Consider the following 17,776-nt stretch of genomic DNA (forward strand, 5'->3'; position numbering starts at 1 on the left):
GTCCACAACTCAATTACCTCTGTGCTGCTGTCTCCCACTGTCAAGTCCTCCCAATCTCACCCATTGAGTGCATGCTTCTGAATAAACACCCACACCCAAACAGGTGAAACCGAGTGCCACACTATTGTTACATAATCATTCAAGTCATCATGACCTCGGACTTCACACGAAGTTGTTTTGCAAGTCTTTCTGCAGGCAACTGTGAATGCCCTCATAAGTGCTCAAAAGTGTACCAAAACTCGAGGTCAAAAGTCGCTGGGAAAGTCCCAGTTTTGGGGACTCTTGTGAGCTGCTTTTCTTGTACTTTTCGCTACTGTGAACACCCCTATTGTTGTCCTTCAAGTGCTTTGGAACATCGCGTGATCCACTTCAAACACACTGGCCGGATCCTCAACTCAACTCCACTCGATTACCATTGATAAGAGGAAGAGGAAGATAATAGATCCCCCTGTGGTTGCGAGCGATTTCAAGTCTCATTCTCTCATCATGGAGCTATGGGGCATTCGAGTTTCTATTCCGCTGTTGCCATCGCGCACATAGCATTGTGTTATGTAAAGAACCGCCCTTCCTAATCAAGTGAAGGTCCTCACTGAGTACCTGCCTTGAATTGGTATCGCTCCTGAAGCTCGTGTGTTTACAGACCCACTGCCCCCTGTCCGCCTGCGTCCCTTGCAACAAACCCACCCACTAGAGGCACCCTTCCATCTTGTCTTCCATGGCGGGTATCGACCGCGACAGAATATCTATCGTGTCTAGGCGTTCGGTCGCAAGCGCTGCTTCGAGGCTATCCACTCTTTGGTCAAAGATCCCTCTCTCTTCTAGAAAATTATCATCACCGCTCGCTGACATATGTTCCTACATCGAGACTACTCCCGATGCTCAGTCGTCTCCAATCAATGAACTGGTCGTTTACAAAGAAGAGAAGGGCGTTCAGCACGAGTTTTTACTTGTGCGATTGGCGAAACCTACTGGAGAAGAATTCTGGGTGCGCCTCGAGAGAAAACGGCCAGTGGGCGCCCTCGGTAACCTGATATCCAGCGCATTGAAAGCAAACGACATAGTACGCTGTGTTCTTGGTGTCTTGATTGCTGCTTATCGTGATCACTGGCTAGGTGAGTTTCTCCGGGAAAAAAGCCACTCTAATGGGTAGCACGAAAAGTGTCGAGAAGACGAGGATCATTTTTCGCACCGCGCCTTCGCTAAGGGACTTGTTCCGTGTCCTCGAGGCACTTAGGGAGTCATCAAAATTCTATAAACTGTGGCCAGTACGCGCAAGGCACTCGTAAATTCCCCTTACCGCATATCTCACCACTCGGTTGCTAGGAAAATTGTTACTTTTTTGCATCTGTAGTCGCCGAGCACCTGTACGGTCTCGATGAAAGTGCCGAACTTGTCGGGGCTTTGAGATGGCTTGATCTTGGAGCTGAGGCCCGTCGGAGAATTCACCAAATAATTGCTTCATATGACCATCATCCTGCCCAGGCCCACGGTGATGAGTCAGGAAGCGTATCACGGCCTGGGTCCCCGGCATTCCAATCCCTCATCGATGCGTTTGAAGCTGAGGTAAGACAGGATTTCGACGTCCACCGCGAGACTGTTTCCTAATCAACCTCAGAATATGAGCGTCTCGATTCTCGCTAAACTCCCTTATCCCGTTGCCACCCACCGCGATTCAACGGAGTCATGCCTTCCCGGCACCAGAACAGGCCTCATCAAGCACATCATGGCCTGGTGTCGAAACATTCAGGTTAGTGAGAAACGTGTCATGCTGCTGACTGCTGTTGCTGGTGCCGGGAAGACATCTATAGCAAGCTCAATTGCAGAGGAGTGTACAAAAGAAGGGATATTATTGTTGAGCTTTTTCTTCAGGGCAGGCGAGCAGTCACGGCCAGATCATCTGTTCAGTGGCATGGCTCGTTCTCTAGCAGCATGCGACCCCGTGTATCATAACTTCATCACATCCACTCTTCAGATCGATCCAACTCTCATAAATGCCCCATTCATGAGGCAATTCGAGAAACTGGTGGCTGAACCTCTGCGAATGAAAGTACCGTCTTCCGATCGCCCCATGGTAATTATCATTGATGCGTTGGACGAATGCGACAAACATGTGTCCCCACGTCTTGTCGACGTACTTTCGAAAGAAGTGCCGAAATTGCCTTCCAACATCAAATTTTTTGTCACCTCTAGGCCGTTCGACCTTGTCGATCGTCTTCTCTTCCCTGAATTCCCTATCGACCGCCTCGGCATTAGTCTTTCAGACGATGCTAACGTGCATGATTGTGCTATTTACATCCGTACGCAACTTCACGAACTGAAAAATGCACATCCTGGTTTGAAACACAATCTCAAAGAGGACGATGAATTGGTCCAAGCCATATTGGAACGAGCAGGTGGCTTGTTCATTTGGATCAGTACCGTGTTCCGCTACGTGAAGACCACTGGTACCTCTCCTCTGGAGATTCTGGGGGAACTGCTCAATGCTAGCTCGAACCGGCCGACGGCCTACGCCGAAGAAATTATGGACAACCTGTATTCGAACATTTTGGAGAAATGTCATTGGAAGGACGAGGACTTTGTGCATGACTATCAGATCACCATGGGGGCAATCCTAATCGCGCAACGGCCACTGTCTGTTGAGGCCTGGGATGCTATTCTGTCGCCCCTCCTGAAGTCATCCGTCAGAGATACATTAGCTGAACTCGCTCCCTTCGTCTCAGGAGTTGGGGATCTTCGAATGCCTGTTCACATCCTGCACCAGTCTTTCCCTGACTTCCTCATGTACCGATCGAGTTCACAATCGCCCGGACTTCCCCGGTTTACAGTGGATGCCATGAGGGAGAATGAGAGGGTAGCCCTGCGCCTCATGGAAATCCTGAACAATGATCTTTCCTTCATGAAAGGTTTAGGGCTGGCTAATATTTTCTCCAAACGGGCTCGCCTGCCAATCATTCCTCAAGAAACGTTGCCTGAACAATTCCGATATGCATGTAGGCATATTGCGTATCACCTCAATCAAATCCAGGAGCCGCCGGAGGGACTCAGGAAGTCCGTTCGCACATTCCTCAATCAGCGAGTAGTGCAATGGGTAGAAGTGTGTGTGAGAACGGAAGAGTACATCAGTATATCATCATTCCCTGAGTGGGCTAGGGTATGGATCTTCGTCGCGTTCATAGTTATTCTCACTCAGTCTCATATTCCTTCAGTTGAGGGCTGATCGGAGTTCAAGAAAAGCCATTCGCATCTTGGCTGGAGCGCTCGACAAGGTGTGGAACAATCTCCGGCTTCTTTTGAGATTCCATGAGGCATATGAGCTGGCAAATGATACCGTTGCACTCTGTCGTTGCCTTACATCTTTGGACCTAAAATCCTACGCCCCAATTCTAGCTCAATCGCTCTGGAGACTTTCTGTATCACTTAAGAATCTCGAAATGCATTCCGAGGCGCTCCCGGTGATCAAAGAAAGTGTCGAACTCTGGCGCGGTCTAGTTGCCTTTCGTCCGACATCATACGCCCTACCTTTGGCTGGATCACTCCAGACTCTAAACTCTTCACTTACGAACCTCGGACGGTATTCCGACGCCCTCGCAGTGATCGAGGAAAGTGTCAAACTCTGGCGTAAACTAGTTGCCGTTCGCCCGACAGCATCGCCGTCGGGTTTGGCTCAATCGCTCCACAATCTTAACTGGTTACTCCAGAAACTTGGACGCCATTCCGAGGCACTCCCAGCTATAGAAGAATGTGTCAAAATCTGGCGCGAGCTAGTTGCAGTTCACCCGACATCCTACACCCCATACTTGGCCAGATCGCTCCACAATCTTAACGAGACACTCAACGGTCTCGGACGGCATTCCGAGGCGCTCCCGGTGATCGAAGAAGCTGTCAAACTGTGGCGCAAGCTAGTTGCCTTTCATCGGACACCATACACCATTGGGGGTTTAGCTTCTTCGCTCCACAATCTCGGCTGGTTATTGGACAAGCTTGGTCAGCAATCTGAGGCCATGCCTTTCATTGAAGAATCCATTTCTCTTTACCGTTCAATTCCTGTTGTCTATCCAGCGTTATATGCCACAGCGTTATATGCCACAGCTTTGCACACTCTATCATACGTGTTGTTATCCGTCGGGCGTTACTCAGATGCACTTGCCGCTGGTGAAGAGTCATTATCCTACTATCGCCGGCTTCATTCTAAGTACCCGAGCGTCACCAATGAACATAATCTCCAAAAGTTATGTTCTTGTATTGCTGTTGCATTGGAGCGCCTTGGAAGACATGACGATGCAATGGCTGCACGGACTCTCATGGGGAATCTATGACGACGGGGCGACAACACCACACACAACTTTCCGAATATCGTACACATCATGAATGACGATGCATGTTTGCATTAACCTCACAAACACGAACACGAAGCCGTAGTACTAAGAAAACCAACATTCGCTTTTTGTTGACATGGCCTTATCTCCATTGGCACCCCAACTGCCCACGCTGTTCCCTAGTGCCAAAACATGAGGGCCAATCACCGCCGTGGGCCCATTATGCTGATTTACCTTACAGTTCCGCAGACCGAGAGGACGCCAATTAACCATTGCGTAAATTACGAGTAAACATATGCGGTTGGCTTTCATTCATAGTTGCCCTTTTTCCTATTCAGCAGATTGCTCGCTGCACATAATCCTAACTGGTGTCTTTAATGTGTCGACCCACTAAACATGCAATTTAAAGTATGCAATGCCCATCTTACTCAACGTGTGGCTCTGGCCCGTGTTTGGCAGCAAATGCTAAGCCAAATAGTGGTCAGGCCAGCGTCGTAAAAGTTATGTTGGCAGCTAGATCACGAGATATTCGAGTTGATATCCAGCAGTTTTGGTGATTGAACGTTAACATAGTTACTATCGCGTAGTAGTAGCATTGTGTGTCAGGGAATGACAAGGTGTAGTGGTTGAGGGTAACTAAGCAAGTGACGTATGCAAAAACCGGCTTTGCTACTTTCCGGCGTCTTGGTCCACCAGAGAGGGAAGAGCACAAACTGATCGAGTGTCCTTCTGCCAATCGGTGAACAGAAGAGACTCGTGAAGAAATACTCCAACTAAAAAAAAAATGAACAGAGTCCAGCCCTCTCATTTTGTTATACGAATCTTGGTCGATATAGTACTGGCGAAAGAGCGATTAGCGGCATTACACCAAAGCCATCAAGGTCATAACCACAAACCATAGATATGTGTTATAGGCGATTGCGGTAATTTGATACATTGTGTTGATCAGAACTCAGGAGGTTTGTGTCGCGCATGATTTCGCAGATGACCATTGTGCTGAACGTGAGTCTTCTCGATGTGGTTCAAACGCTCGCCCCTGAACTGGCCTCCACCTGGGACCCAAGCCTTTCGGTCATCACAGCAAAGGGGAAAGGAACGATAAGAGTATGAATGAAAGCGAGGAAGACGTTCAGCATACATCTTCCTTTTCATTTGCTTCATAAGTAGGCCTTCCCGTTAATTTATGGTGTTTTATGTTAAAAAGCTTCTACACAACCGTTAGCGGACATTTGTGGTAGGACAGAATGAGAACGAATGCACCTTGAAAAGTTTGCTAAGAGGGTTACCCATGAATGTACGCACCAACAACCAGTGAGGGCTTTACAAGGGTTTACAAGCAGAGACGGGGGAGAGATCGAACTAATCGTCAACCGGAGCGAGCTCGGCTCATTTAAACTTAAGATGCAGGGGCAGTGCCACAACTTTCCGGCTTCTGGAGAAGACCAAGCGAAGTCGTGACTAAGCCTACGTACACAAAGTGCACAGCCCGTGATTTATTTGCGCGCGCGCAGGTACGGAGATCTACATCCGTGCGCTATTCACTCAATACAATGCATGATCGGTCCGAGGCTCATTGCAGCTTTCGACTAGATGAGCCGCATTTCAGACTGAGTCTCGCAGCAAGGAGAATGGCTGCTATTGCAAAAGCCAGTGCACTTAGGAGCTCAGAGCGCTTCCCCAGGATTAGACATTTTGAGATGCAACACAGCCAAGTAGAAATGAATAATTTGAATAAAAGGTATAACTTACTATTAGCACAGCAACCGGCAACTGCAACCGAGTGGAAATTGCGGGGCACCGCATATTCCCACGATCTTTCTGCGCGATGGGCCGGCACCAACAACAAATTAGCTATCTGAGGAAAGCGGCAAGCCCAAACATGATGGAAGTGTTCGTCGTCAAGTGAAATCAGCCACACCCCGGTGCACGCTACAATTCCAACCGTGCATACTTGTGTCTGGTGCGCACACGTTTACAGAGTGGCGCCTACATGTGTGGAGAACAGAATCCCAAAAATACTACTACAATTGAACGGACGGATATTAGCAGAGCACTGATATACGTTGATCGGAACCAGGGCGGATCTGCCACGGAGATGTCTTGGATACTGAAATGGAGACCTCTAAGGACGAAACTCGTGAGTGTTGTGGGGGCAGCACAGCACATGAGCGCTTGAATCCCAAACTCGAACAGCGGCGCGGAGTGGGTGCCAGTGAAGATGTTCTATTGCGCGCGTATCCATTATCAATTTGGGCTGAATGGACAGCAGTGTTGCTTGGACGCACACTTTAAAAGGGAAACGTTGATCTAAGTACGCGGCAGTTGGAGAAGCCAGGTAGAAGGACGTTGCTGGAAAAAGATAACTAAGAGAATTGCCACTGAACGGCGGAGACAGGAGGCCAACTCGGATTGTGGAACAAAGGTGGTCATCAAGAAGCTACTCCTGGTGCGATGATAGACTGTGCCCAGCTACACGTGCAGACATGCTAAAGACCGAGTCATGCAGGTCGCGAGATGCGATGGTATGGTACGGTGATGTTTCCAATGTCTTCCCGACGAATAAGAAGCGAACTCGCTGAGCGATGCGAGCGGGTCCGGAATTAAAGCTTTATTCAGTTCATGCTCACATAGGATTCAGCAACTGAGGTCGATAAAAGGTCGGGGGATTGACTTGGGCGCCCAAAGACAACTCGACACCCGCAAAGCCTGTGAAAACACGCTCCGGCGGCTGCCGGAGCGTGTCACGGGCTACCAAAACTGGGGCGTAAGCATATATGTTGCATTCTTTCCCGAGTCTTTCCCAAATCCTCCTATTCTCCGGTTCAATGCCAGTGACGGTGAGCTCAACGAAGCAGGACATTCGTGCAAATACCCGATTTGGTATCATTACATATCGCGGTCTGTGATGTACCTCTGAGCTAAATCCTCTCATGTACATCGACAAGCATGCATGGCGATGCAATTCCCAGTTATTGGTGCACAGAGGTACTCAGCCAATTTGAATCTATTGTATTGCTTCGTTGTGAACGATTTCATGTGGAGCATTATAGGGCTGCGTGACGCATACTTATATTCGAGTCCGTTATTGCCGTTGCGCGCGCAAGGCCGCCAAAAGAAATATGCCTCTGCAACGTGTTCCATTCACCAGTTCGGAGATGCGGATTTTTCTGGGCCTTCGCCACAATCGTTCTTAAGCGTCTTTACCGCATAAAGTGAATGTTCTCGATAAGCAGAGAAACGGTCATGCCTAAATTATCAACCCGCCCTTAATTGGTATCGCACCTAAAGCTCGTGCGTCTACTTGCAGACCCAATCCCACGTGTCCTTCCCATTCTCGTCTCTTGCAATAAACCCGTTAGGCACCCCTCGATCTTGTCTTCCATGGCGAGCATTGACCCCGACAGAACATCTATTGTGTCGAAGCGTTCGATCGCAAGCATCGCTTCGATCCTTTGGCCAAAAATCCCTCGCTCTTCCAAGACAATATCAACACCACTGGCACACATATGTTCCTACATCGAGGCTACTCCCGACGCCCAGTCGTCTCCCATCAAAGAATTGATTGTCCACAAAGAGGAGGATGGTGTTCAGCACGAGTTCCTACTTTTGCGGCTGGCGAAACCTACCGGAGAAGAATTCTGGGTGCGTCTGGAGAGAAAAGCGCGAATAGGCACTCTCAGCAAATTGATCTCTAGTAAATCGGAGGCAAACGATATGGTGAGCGCCATTGTTGATCACTGCCTTGATTTCCACTTACCCCAATCCTGACCAGGCGACTCTTTCTGGGAAAAGGGACACTCTATTAGGGAGCACGAAGAGTGTTGAGAAGACTAGAATCATTTTTCGCGTCCCACCTTCGCTAACAGACTTGTTCCATGTCCTCGAGGCACTTAGGGAGTCATCGAAATTCTATCAAGTGTGGCCGGTATGCTCATGATGCATCTCCCCCTACCACATGTCTTATCACCTCGGTTACCAGCAAAACTGTTACTTTTTTGCTTCTGTAGTGACTGAGCACCTATCCGGTCTCGATAAAAGTGCCGAACTTACCGGAACTTTAAGATGGCTTGATCTTGGAGCTGATGCTCGTCGAAGAATTTATCAGATAATTGCTTCCCACGATCCACTTTCTGTCCAGGATCCCGATAGTGAGTCGGAAAGCATATCACCGCCCGAATCCCTGGCATCCAAATTTCCTATTGATGTGCCTGAGATCGAGGTAAGGTAGAATTTCGATGTCCACCGCAAAGACTATTTCCTTATCAACCCCTCAGAATATGAGCAGCGCTTCCGGGACGAGTCAGCCCAGATCTCTTTGTCACTCACAATCTCAAATGCCCGCCTATTCCACGGTAAGATGATTTGGTTTCCAGAGATATTGCCTTTGCATTGAGAACGGGTGAACGTGTATGCACAGGATCATCCTCTTAAACGAGTACCATCGTTTGCAGACAGTCTCTTGAGTTCGGACGACCAGAACGATCACTCCAGCCCGCCCTCTGTGCGACGTCCGACTGAAGACATCATAAAAAATATCCCTCACAGAGGAGATACGGAATATACCCTCGGCATCTTTTGCACGGAGACACACCACAGCGAGGAGGCTGAAACGGCGACCGTCACCCGCCTGCTTCGATATGGGACGAGAGGACGAGTCGCACACCGTTTCCTATTACTTGAAGTCATGAAGTTGGACATAAAGTTCTGGATCCGCTTGGACCGTCACCCACGTCTGAGGATATGGCCTTTCTTCTACATGGGAACAAACGATCTAGTAAGTTTTATACAACTAGGAATTGGAGTTGGATCTTGGATTGACAGTCTGTTGTCTCGTCCACAAGGTAAAGATAACTATGGCTCTTCATCATCTACTCGGCAAGGAAGTCCAGAGAGAGGCTGTCGTCGAATTTTGCTTGCCCATCCCCCTCAAACGCCTTGTGAGGGCTCTCGACGTTATTCGCGAGGAATCCATAGTATACGCACTCTCAAGGAAGAACTGTTGGTTCTTTGTGTCGATTATTCAAGAAATTTCTGTCGGATTTCTGGGTGGCCATTTTAGTGAAGAAGGACAACTAAACAACCCTTCGTTGGCTGATGGCCGCCGCAGGGCAATAAAAGAGAGAGTTTATAAAGTTCTTCCTACACTGGTGCCAACCCTAGTGACGGAGGTGGTATTCATGGCTGCCATGACACACGATAAACTCCTCATCGAGGCCATTTCCCAACTGGCGCAGATTGTGAAGGACCAAGACGTTCGGATACCTCGTTCTAACCTTCTCTCTGTCTCATGCTGCGATTTTAGAAACTCCTCCTTTGTTCCGGCCTCGATGAAGCAAGGCTACGATTCGGACGCCAATCATCCCTGATACGACTACTATCTGAATCCAAGATGGTTCTTTACGAGCATCTTCATAGACTAAGTAACATTCCTGGAGCGAGGGGATTCCGAAGTGGTTTCCCAAGGTCACTATTTCACTCAGCTACCAATGCAAACTCTGAATGGGGAACATAGGGATCTCGCCGATAGGTTGAATTCATGGGTGTCCTCTGTGGGTGGCGACGCCTGGGTATCTGAATGTATTCTGGATCAAAACCAAATGGACAAACTAGACGCAGAGGTTTCAAATCTTTTTTCGGGGGCGGTGGGTATCGAATAGCGAGATTGTGGTGTCGCCTCTAACAGTCGGACTAGTTTGAGAAAGAAGCCGTGCACGTGGAGGGGGATACGAGCGCCACTCCGCTTAAACTACAGTGGAAGGGACGCACATCTTCAAGCTCAACTGACCTGGATCTGGCTCTCTGGACTCTCCAGCACCTTTCGCATTGCAAATCTCTCCTAGAACTTTTTGGGAAACACTGGCACCGCCTGAAGAAAGACGTCCCGGACTTTTAGTCACGGTTCGACAGCGCAATACCACCGAAAGCGACGTTCGCTTGTAAGAGCTGGATCTCACTTGTTTGTCGAGTCGGTCTTGCAGATCCAGGAGTAGCCGGGGCGCTTGAACAAGTCGTATACCAATGGCTTTTGTACTGGATCGTAGCAATGGGGGTCATGGACGAAATTGACGCTGCATGCCGCGGTCTGCACCAGCTGGAGCAATGGATGGTACGTGCCACTTTCTCCCTTGTTATTGACTGCTTACAATGAGCGTGTCACACAGCGAGGGCATGACGAATTCGGAGGCCTTCGGTTGCATGTTCTCAAGATGTACCGCTTCGTTCTCCATTCGAAACAGGCGCTTGTCCAATGCCCATTCCTCGTCTTTTCCACCCCACCATCCACCGATCTAAACTCTTCATCATTTCCTTCTACTTCCTTGTACAACGCTGTTGTGATCACAGCGCTTGGGAATACCCAGGAATCGTGGAGCCGTGTACCTCTAAAACTTCAAGGTCATCCATACCCAGTTTGTTCCTTGGCCTACTCATCGGATGGTACCTACGTGGCATCGGCTTTCAGAGGCAAATGCATCTGGGTGTGGAATGCGAACACTGGAACCAAAGTCTCGAAGGTGGACTTGCTCTCCGACTGCGTTTATGTCGCCTTTTCTCCCGATGGTTCACAAGTTGGGTGTGCATGCGAGAATGGCGCGATCTATATTTGCAATGCCGATGGTTCTGGGAAACCCAAACGCCTTTCCGGTCATTCCAAACGCGTAAACTCTATTGCATTCACTCCATACGGGACTCGCCTCGCGTCGGCATCAGGAGACACGACCGTTCGCATTTGGGCTGCCGCAGAAGGGTCGAATATTCACACCCTCGAAGGTCACACTAACATTGTGAGTTCTGCGGTGTATTCACTGGATGGAACATGCTTGGTATCTGCATCGTATGACGAGACCGTCCGAGTCTGGGACGCTGCATCTGGGCAACAAGTCGGTCGGATAGATGTGTTCAACCAAATGTTTTGTCTTGTCTTCCATCCTGACAACAAAAGGGTGGTCCTGGCATGCAAAGACGGCATGGTACGCATCTTGAACATATTCGGGGAGGATCGCGGCCCACTTGTGCTTGAAAATCACTCGGACGCGGTATACTCCGTATCCTGTTCGGCGGACGGCAAATGGATTGCGTCCGCTTCGGCAGATTCGACCATTTCCCTCTGGCACGCTAACGGGACAGAGTGGGCTCATGCTCGTACCCTTGTTAGTCATACCGATAGAGTGTACTCGGTGGCGTTTTCTCCGAACAGCTCCAGGGTGGCTTCGGGTTCGCGTGATCGTTCGATCCTAATTTGGGATGCAGAAACGACCGTAGAACAAGAGAGCAAGGGCGTTCCATGTGGAATTGCATCGAATGCTCGTTTCAGGGTGTCTGTGAACGAGGACACGATCATTCAGTTAACAGACTCAAACGATCTCAGCGCATCCCCCATTCTATTACGCGGACATTCTGATTCAGTTACGTGCGCATGCTTCTCCCCTGACGGTGTCAAACTTGTTTCGGCATCGAGGGATTTGTCCATTCGAGTTTGGGACATCAATTCCGGACAATGCATACAACGAGTCGATTTGGCTAAAGTCGCCAAGGATACCCAATCCACCCAGTGGAGTTTTCAGGCTCCCTACCATGTGTCTTACTCCAATGACGGTTTGGTCCTTCGACTGCGCGGATGGAAAGTCTCAGACGATGCTGAAGAACCTTTTACGATTGATCTGAGCGCCGGCACATGGTCGGAACTCCCGACGCCACGCCCAGATGAAGCTTTCGCGGTGGCATATCAACCAGATCCAACCTTACCCATCAAGCTCGATCGAAACTGTTTATGCACTCCATTGGAAGATGGATTAGCATACCTGTATTGGCTTCCGGATGATTTCGAGCCTATCTCAGAGGTTATCCAGACAGGAAGGAGAGTTTCAGTGGGTGGGAAGGGCGGAGAAGTGGCTTATGTGAACTTCGATGAAGTGAGCGTGTCGAAGATAATGGAGAAAATCTGTACTTGATCTCTCGGAACCTGCGAAAGTCCTGTCCGAATAGCCCATGATTTGCTATTGAATAGTGACTATTGCATAGTAGGAGCAATGATGGATGTAATTGTGTCAAGGAGTGACGAGGCAAAGTAATCTACAACTGATGGTGCCTCCCTGCTGTCCTATGTATAAGAGACTGTACCCAATCGCACGCGCGGACGCACTAAACTAAGTCTCGGGGAATGCAAGATGTGCCTTTACAGTGTCTTCTCGGCGAATCAGAGTGAACAGGTTGAGTGCTGCAACAGTGTAACAATGGGTCCGAAGTCGGAGCGTTAATGACTTTATAGGTAACTAGTATATGCAAAGATTGCTTTACTACCGTCCAGCGTCTTGGCCTGCCAGGGAATAAAGACACGAGCCATTGGAGTAGGTCCTTCTAGCCATTGGTGAACACAAACAAAACAAGTTTCGTGAAGAAACGTACTTACAAAGTAAATGAATGAGCAGGGAGAGTCCAGCACCCCCATCTTGTCGTATGAGACTTGACCGAAACAGCAGTACTAGGGAAGAAGCGATCAGCGATCCTCACACTATAAATGTGTTGAAGCCACAATGATAAACCGCATACCTTATTTGAGTCATCACCTCGTATAATGTATCTGCGCACTATGCGCGGGACCTCTATTGTTTGCGGCGGGCGGATGATCCCTGACTCCGACCCCCATAGCCACCCCGATGGCCACCACCTCTGCCCTGATGGTGGCCTCCATCAGACAATTAAGGCCAAGAACGTAATTATGGCCGCGCCCGCGCCCGCGTGTGGGGCACGCATGGAACACGTGTAGATCAGTACGTACTGGTCAGTGATTCAATTGCGCGGAGACGCTTCCGTTCGATAGGAGTAGGGATCCTCAAACGCAAGAAGCTGAGTGCGACCAACCTCAGCTTCGAACAACCGATCATACGTTTAGATTCTCGCCAACATAGCAAACGGTTCATTCATTTACCAAAATGACTACTGTTCAATAGAGTTGTGTGTATCAACAGCAATCAGTTGAAATTGCACAGCACTAACCATGTTCATTATGCCGAAAATATCAGGCATAGTAAAATGATACTACGAAGAAATGCGGTGCACTCGAAACGATGGTCTATATGCTGCCTGCTGCTCATCAGGAGAGGACGCCACAATGCACAGCATGAATACGCGATACCAGTTCCTGAACTTGCAGAATCATCTGCGCGCGCACAACCTTCGCGAATGAGTAGACATGTGAAGAAACGAGTGCGATTCGCATAAGAAGCTCCAACACAATTGATATCAAGAGCATAGTGGTCTCCCACGTCGGGAGATGAGGTATATAGAAATGCGCGCCATAGATTGGTGAGTTTCTAGGGAGAAGGCTCAAAAGCATGTTGAAAATAGCATGCCGTATGCGCGCTTGAAAGTGCCCATATCTTGGAAACCCAACCGCCAAGAATCCTGATCGTAGCAGCGGAGTACGTAGAGTGGGCGCCAATGTACGTGTTCTATTGTGCGCGTGCATCGTGTATCAGGCAACCATCAATGTTCCTGGTAGCAGTGTTTGGACCGTGCACTTCAAAGGAGCATGGCACGGCAACGTTCATCTGTCGCGGCAGTTGGAGAGGCCAAGTAGAACGACGGTACCGGTACCGAGGTCATGAAACCAAGTCAACTGCCAACAAGCAGGTGGAGATCGGCAGGGAAAAACCTAGTGCGGTGGAAAAACCGTGTCAAGTTGCACGGAAGTGCTTAAACCGAGTTTGTGGGATGTAAGATGTATCTAAGGCGGCTACTATCCTTTCCGCCGAATGGGCGTTATATAAGAGCTAGACCGATACCGCAATTCCATAATAACGATAACGAGTCCGAGGTTAAAGCCGTAGAGCGTCAATTCAGCTCGATTTTTTTGCAGACACGTCAGCGGCGAGGGTGGTAAGGTGAATGTGTCAACACTTCGATTCGTGCGACCAAGTGAAAAGCGGAAAAGCGTGAGGGTGCTGTCGGAGGATGCCGCTCCCACCCTTGGCACATCAAAGTACCTGCCTTACGGCAAAGACTTGGCCAATATTACTTTATTCCGCTCTTGTTGCAGTCCCCTCGACATGTACATTCAGCTTAGAGTCAACACGATCACAAACGGATGTTTGAAATGAATATTGTAGAAAGACAGAAGAATGCTTGCGGACTAATCTGCCGAATGAAGAAAGAGATGGATAGGTTGAATCAGAAGGAGGATGAGATATGGATACAGAAAGTCAAGTGTGGATAGGGTGTCAGGTTCCCGAAGAGTTGGGGAGTCAAAGACGCGGATGCAAGGGAAAAGAGTACAGTACACAGCGCCCGCGATGTGGGGCTACGATGAGCAGCTGTCGAAGAGTCGATGCAAGTATTAAAAGGTAGTGGTATAGAAGATCGATATAGGAAGAGGAAGAGTATGTTTGGGGTGAGAAGCAGATGTGTTACAGAATTTATGCAGAGGTTTGATGGCGTACTCGCGCCCCAGAGGTCTGCCGGTCTGGACTGTGAGATTAGGTTTCTGAGTGAAGGCACTGAAGATAGGTGACTAAGCGACGCACAGGATAGGATGGGAAGCGGGCGCGGGCGCACTCCAAAACCTACGTCTCGACGTTGGGAATACCGTCTGAAGATGTCCGATGTCAGCGAAACCGAAAGAGGGAGTAGACGATGCCGAGCACTCACCATCGGTATGTTTTCGTGGCGCCCTCCACCTGGTTCAAAGGGCTTAGGGCGTATCAGAGTCTCGGGGTTTGTTCACATTGATTCACACTCATGGACGTACATCAATCTTCTCCCATTCTTGTTGAATTGGCTACATTGGATATGAGAGGCGGCTGGCCATACGAAACGGTCGGAATGACATACGTGGTGGTTGCCTGGCCAAATGCGTCTGAAAAAAGCCCGAATACCCATCAATAAATGTTGGCCTATCAATCCAGTGAAGGCTTGGAGGAACTGACGGTAGTGCAAAGAACTCGCGTTCAATGGGGAGTGGTAGCCTCATGTAAAGCGAGCACGCGGTTGGCAACAAGTACTGTGTTCGGTCGGCCGCAGAGCGTGGATTCCGATCTTGCTCTAAACCAGCTCCGCAACCCGTCGGCAACATGGAAGAGATCGGTTTCTCAATTCAGCGCGCATTGAACGCGGGTACAATTTGTTACTCTAAGTAAGTTACCACAAACGAAGGCTGCTCTTGGTTTTCGCACGAGCGTCTGCCCGGGGGCGTTGCTTACATAATCCACCGCTCCCACGTAATTTCTACTCGAGCCGCGTGTCCCTGTTCGCGAAGAGGGACTCTAGCATGCGCTAAACCCTTTGGGCGACGGCGTAGATGTCATGTGCAGTCGCTTGCAATTGATTCGCACATCAGTGGCGGAATTCGATTCATATTGTCACATCAGTTACATGGCTTCTAGTCGGCATGGTGTACTTTCATTTCCCCTTATCCCAAGACTGGTGCCACTGCTGTCATCCAATTCGTTGTGCTGTTGAAATCGACCTTGTTCCCAACTTGCAGACTAAGCTCTGTGTGGGCTGGTTTTGAATACTGATTTAAATTACCGGCATCACTGTGGCAGGGACACCATCATGCATCTTGCTTCTGCACCAGCTTTGTACGCCCCATAGCTGGCACCGTGACAAAAGGATTGCTTTCCATTTTTGGGCTTGTTGAGTGGAACTACGTTATAAGACTTTTGGACGTGCTTGGCGTGCAGGATGGATAGGAATTTCTGTCATGATTCCACTGCTACGTGTAGCATTCAACATCTGGTCCTTGTTGGGAGTGAGTTGTGTCATGATTGAGCGCGCCTCTCCCTCGTTTCTTTGCTGCACTACTGTTTCTCAGCCGATTCTTGCCGACCCCTGGGGCCCCGGGTCCGATGCATTTTGTGGCATAATTTTTACCTACGATAGCACTGTTTTCACGTCACCGCATGCATGCCAAGGAATGGGTGGCTAAGTCCTCAGGGATTAGGTGTTTGTGGGATCTATTATGACACTTTGATCTACCTCTGGCGTCTTTTCACTTCTTCATCACTCTGTGTTTCGCTCGCGCCAGCTGGAGCGGGAACAATATTTGTCTTGGGCATGATCACAGACATCAACCTTATTTAGGTTCCTTCGTCCTAGGGACTCACGGCGCGGGAAGAAGAAACTCTTGAACATCGGAGCCGAAGTGGGACTCTATCGCCTTCCCAACCCATCAGCCACTTGCCTTTCGGAATAGCGAATGCACCCTTGCTTCCTGCATTCATTCGTATCTAGACCACATGGGCCCAACGCGCTCCCAGACTCACTCCTAATATGGCTAGCGCATCTTTCTCTCGCCTCTCCTGGAAGGTCCGTCTTCCACCAAGATACTACCTAATTATTTGTTGCAGTATCACCTGTTTCCTAGCTCTGGGCTGCCCAGTGACACGGAGATCACGGAGACCCCCCCCCCCCAACATTTGCGCCATCTTCGTGCAGTTCTGGAAATTCGTAGCGAGTCATTTGGGGTCGTGGGAACTCGGATTTCAACCCGCATCAATCAATCAAGCACATCCCACTATGAGCGGTTCGTGCTAACTGATATGTCAACTACAGCCATTCCTGTGGCTGCGAGACATTATACCTAATTCTGGTAACAGTACACTTCGCCACTCGTTACAGTATTCATGCGCATCCTCCCATCGATTGCTGAACGCTTAGGGGTTTGGGATTTTCGGAATGCATCCAGTAGCGAGAAATGAGGAATGCTGATCCACTACCTCCCTACAGGGCGAATCAGAGGCGAGAACTGTGGCTCTCGCTGGTCAACACCTGGAACGACAATCGCCATCAGCATTCCGAGGAACCAAGCCCGGATAGTCGAGACAGGCATGTCTGGATCATCAGTGTTTGCGACGGCTGACCTCGCCTCCGGATATGGGGAGTCATCTTCGAGGCCATCCAGGGTGGATTCCCCGAGGTTAGGACCGTCCATGTCACCATAGGTGGCCGGAAGACTTTTTCTGTTGGCAATCACAGTTGGATGAACATTGTCCGAATTTACATGTGATTCGCCTCGAGGTCTTTTTTCGTGACCAAAAGAGCCAAACGACAGGTTCGCCTCGTGGACAGCCATTTCGATCGAAAGACAGGGAAACGAAACAGTCTCTCTTATGCCCCTAGATTGGTGCTATGAGCATCTTGTCAGGTCAACACCTGATTTACGAAACGGTTCGGTTCGAACCTGGTTCACAGAATTCCAACATCATAGAAAACCCGAACCGAACTGCGGTTCTGGTTCATCCTGGTTCCGTTCACGGTTCGAACCGGTTCACCGTGAACTTCGGGACCCCTACCCGTGAATGCGCTTGTCCAAAAAAGCTAACCAGCGTCCTCTTAACTCGCGGGGGACCCTCGACTCTGGGCTGTAAGACCGGGGTTTGGTATGTCAACAAAATGGATTTACGGTGGTGCCCGGCAAAGCGACCTACCAGATGGATGGAGAAGGACGTCTATTCGGAGGCTGG

At 49.5% G+C, this 17,776-nt stretch overlaps 6 protein-coding genes across 6 annotated transcripts; 4 read left to right on the forward strand and 2 right to left on the reverse strand.

Moving 5' to 3' along the window:
* The first annotated feature begins 1,320 nt into the window (after positions 1 to 1,320).
* EI90DRAFT_1575591 (uncharacterized protein) lies at positions 1,321 to 4,757 on the forward strand. The gene is made up of 2 exons (XM_039051921.1): positions 1,321 to 3,151; positions 3,207 to 4,757. The coding sequence occupies exons 1-2, from the start codon at positions 1,619 to 1,621 to the stop codon at positions 4,314 to 4,316; spliced, it is 2,643 nt and encodes an 880-aa protein (XP_038914244.1). The 5' UTR covers positions 1,321 to 1,618; the 3' UTR covers positions 4,317 to 4,757.
* Positions 4,758 to 7,697: 2,940 nt separating this feature from the next.
* On the forward strand, positions 7,698 to 10,209 carry EI90DRAFT_3126210 (uncharacterized protein; the record flags this gene model as incomplete). Its single annotated transcript, XM_039063900.1, has 9 exons — positions 7,698 to 8,033; positions 8,089 to 8,241; positions 8,296 to 8,535; positions 8,591 to 8,668; positions 8,734 to 9,090; positions 9,158 to 9,568; positions 9,619 to 9,779; positions 9,829 to 9,958; positions 10,009 to 10,209. The coding sequence occupies 9 exons, from the start codon at positions 7,698 to 7,700 to the stop codon at positions 10,207 to 10,209; spliced, it is 2,067 nt and encodes a 688-aa protein (XP_038914245.1).
* A 2,151-nt stretch (positions 10,210 to 12,360) lies between these two features.
* On the reverse strand, positions 12,361 to 13,524 carry EI90DRAFT_1576756 (uncharacterized protein). Its single transcript, XM_039051924.1, has 5 exons — positions 13,311 to 13,524; positions 13,093 to 13,250; positions 12,864 to 12,988; positions 12,724 to 12,795; positions 12,361 to 12,671 (listed from the first exon to the last, which is right to left on the reverse strand). The coding sequence occupies exons 2-5, from the start codon at positions 13,232 to 13,234 to the stop codon at positions 12,456 to 12,458; spliced, it is 555 nt and encodes a 184-aa protein (XP_038914246.1). The 5' UTR covers positions 13,235 to 13,250; positions 13,311 to 13,524; the 3' UTR covers positions 12,361 to 12,455.
* A 123-nt stretch (positions 13,525 to 13,647) lies between these two features.
* Positions 13,648 to 14,530, forward strand: EI90DRAFT_3290595 (uncharacterized protein; the record flags this gene model as incomplete). Its single annotated transcript, XM_039067229.1, has 3 exons — positions 13,648 to 14,029; positions 14,173 to 14,295; positions 14,427 to 14,530. The coding sequence occupies exons 1-3, from the start codon at positions 13,755 to 13,757 to the stop codon at positions 14,527 to 14,529; spliced, it is 501 nt and encodes a 166-aa protein (XP_038914247.1). The 5' UTR covers positions 13,648 to 13,754.
* Positions 14,531 to 16,422: 1,892 nt separating this feature from the next.
* On the forward strand, positions 16,423 to 16,936 carry EI90DRAFT_1576818 (uncharacterized protein). Its single transcript, XM_039051925.1, has one exon. The coding sequence runs from the start codon at positions 16,584 to 16,586 to the stop codon at positions 16,845 to 16,847; it is 264 nt and encodes an 87-aa protein (XP_038914248.1). The 5' UTR covers positions 16,423 to 16,583; the 3' UTR covers positions 16,848 to 16,936.
* On the reverse strand, positions 16,713 to 17,393 carry EI90DRAFT_3065276 (uncharacterized protein). The gene has a single exon (XM_039060859.1). The coding sequence runs from the start codon at positions 17,383 to 17,385 to the stop codon at positions 17,026 to 17,028; it is 360 nt and encodes a 119-aa protein (XP_038914249.1). The 5' UTR covers positions 17,386 to 17,393; the 3' UTR covers positions 16,713 to 17,025.
* Positions 17,394 to 17,776: the final 383 nt, after the last annotated feature.

The sequence above is a fragment of the Cantharellus anzutake genome (genome assembly GCF_015039405.1).
Source record: "Cantharellus anzutake strain C23 chromosome Unknown EI90scaffold_36, whole genome shotgun sequence".
Taxonomy (NCBI): domain Eukaryota; kingdom Fungi; phylum Basidiomycota; class Agaricomycetes; order Cantharellales; family Hydnaceae; genus Cantharellus; species Cantharellus anzutake.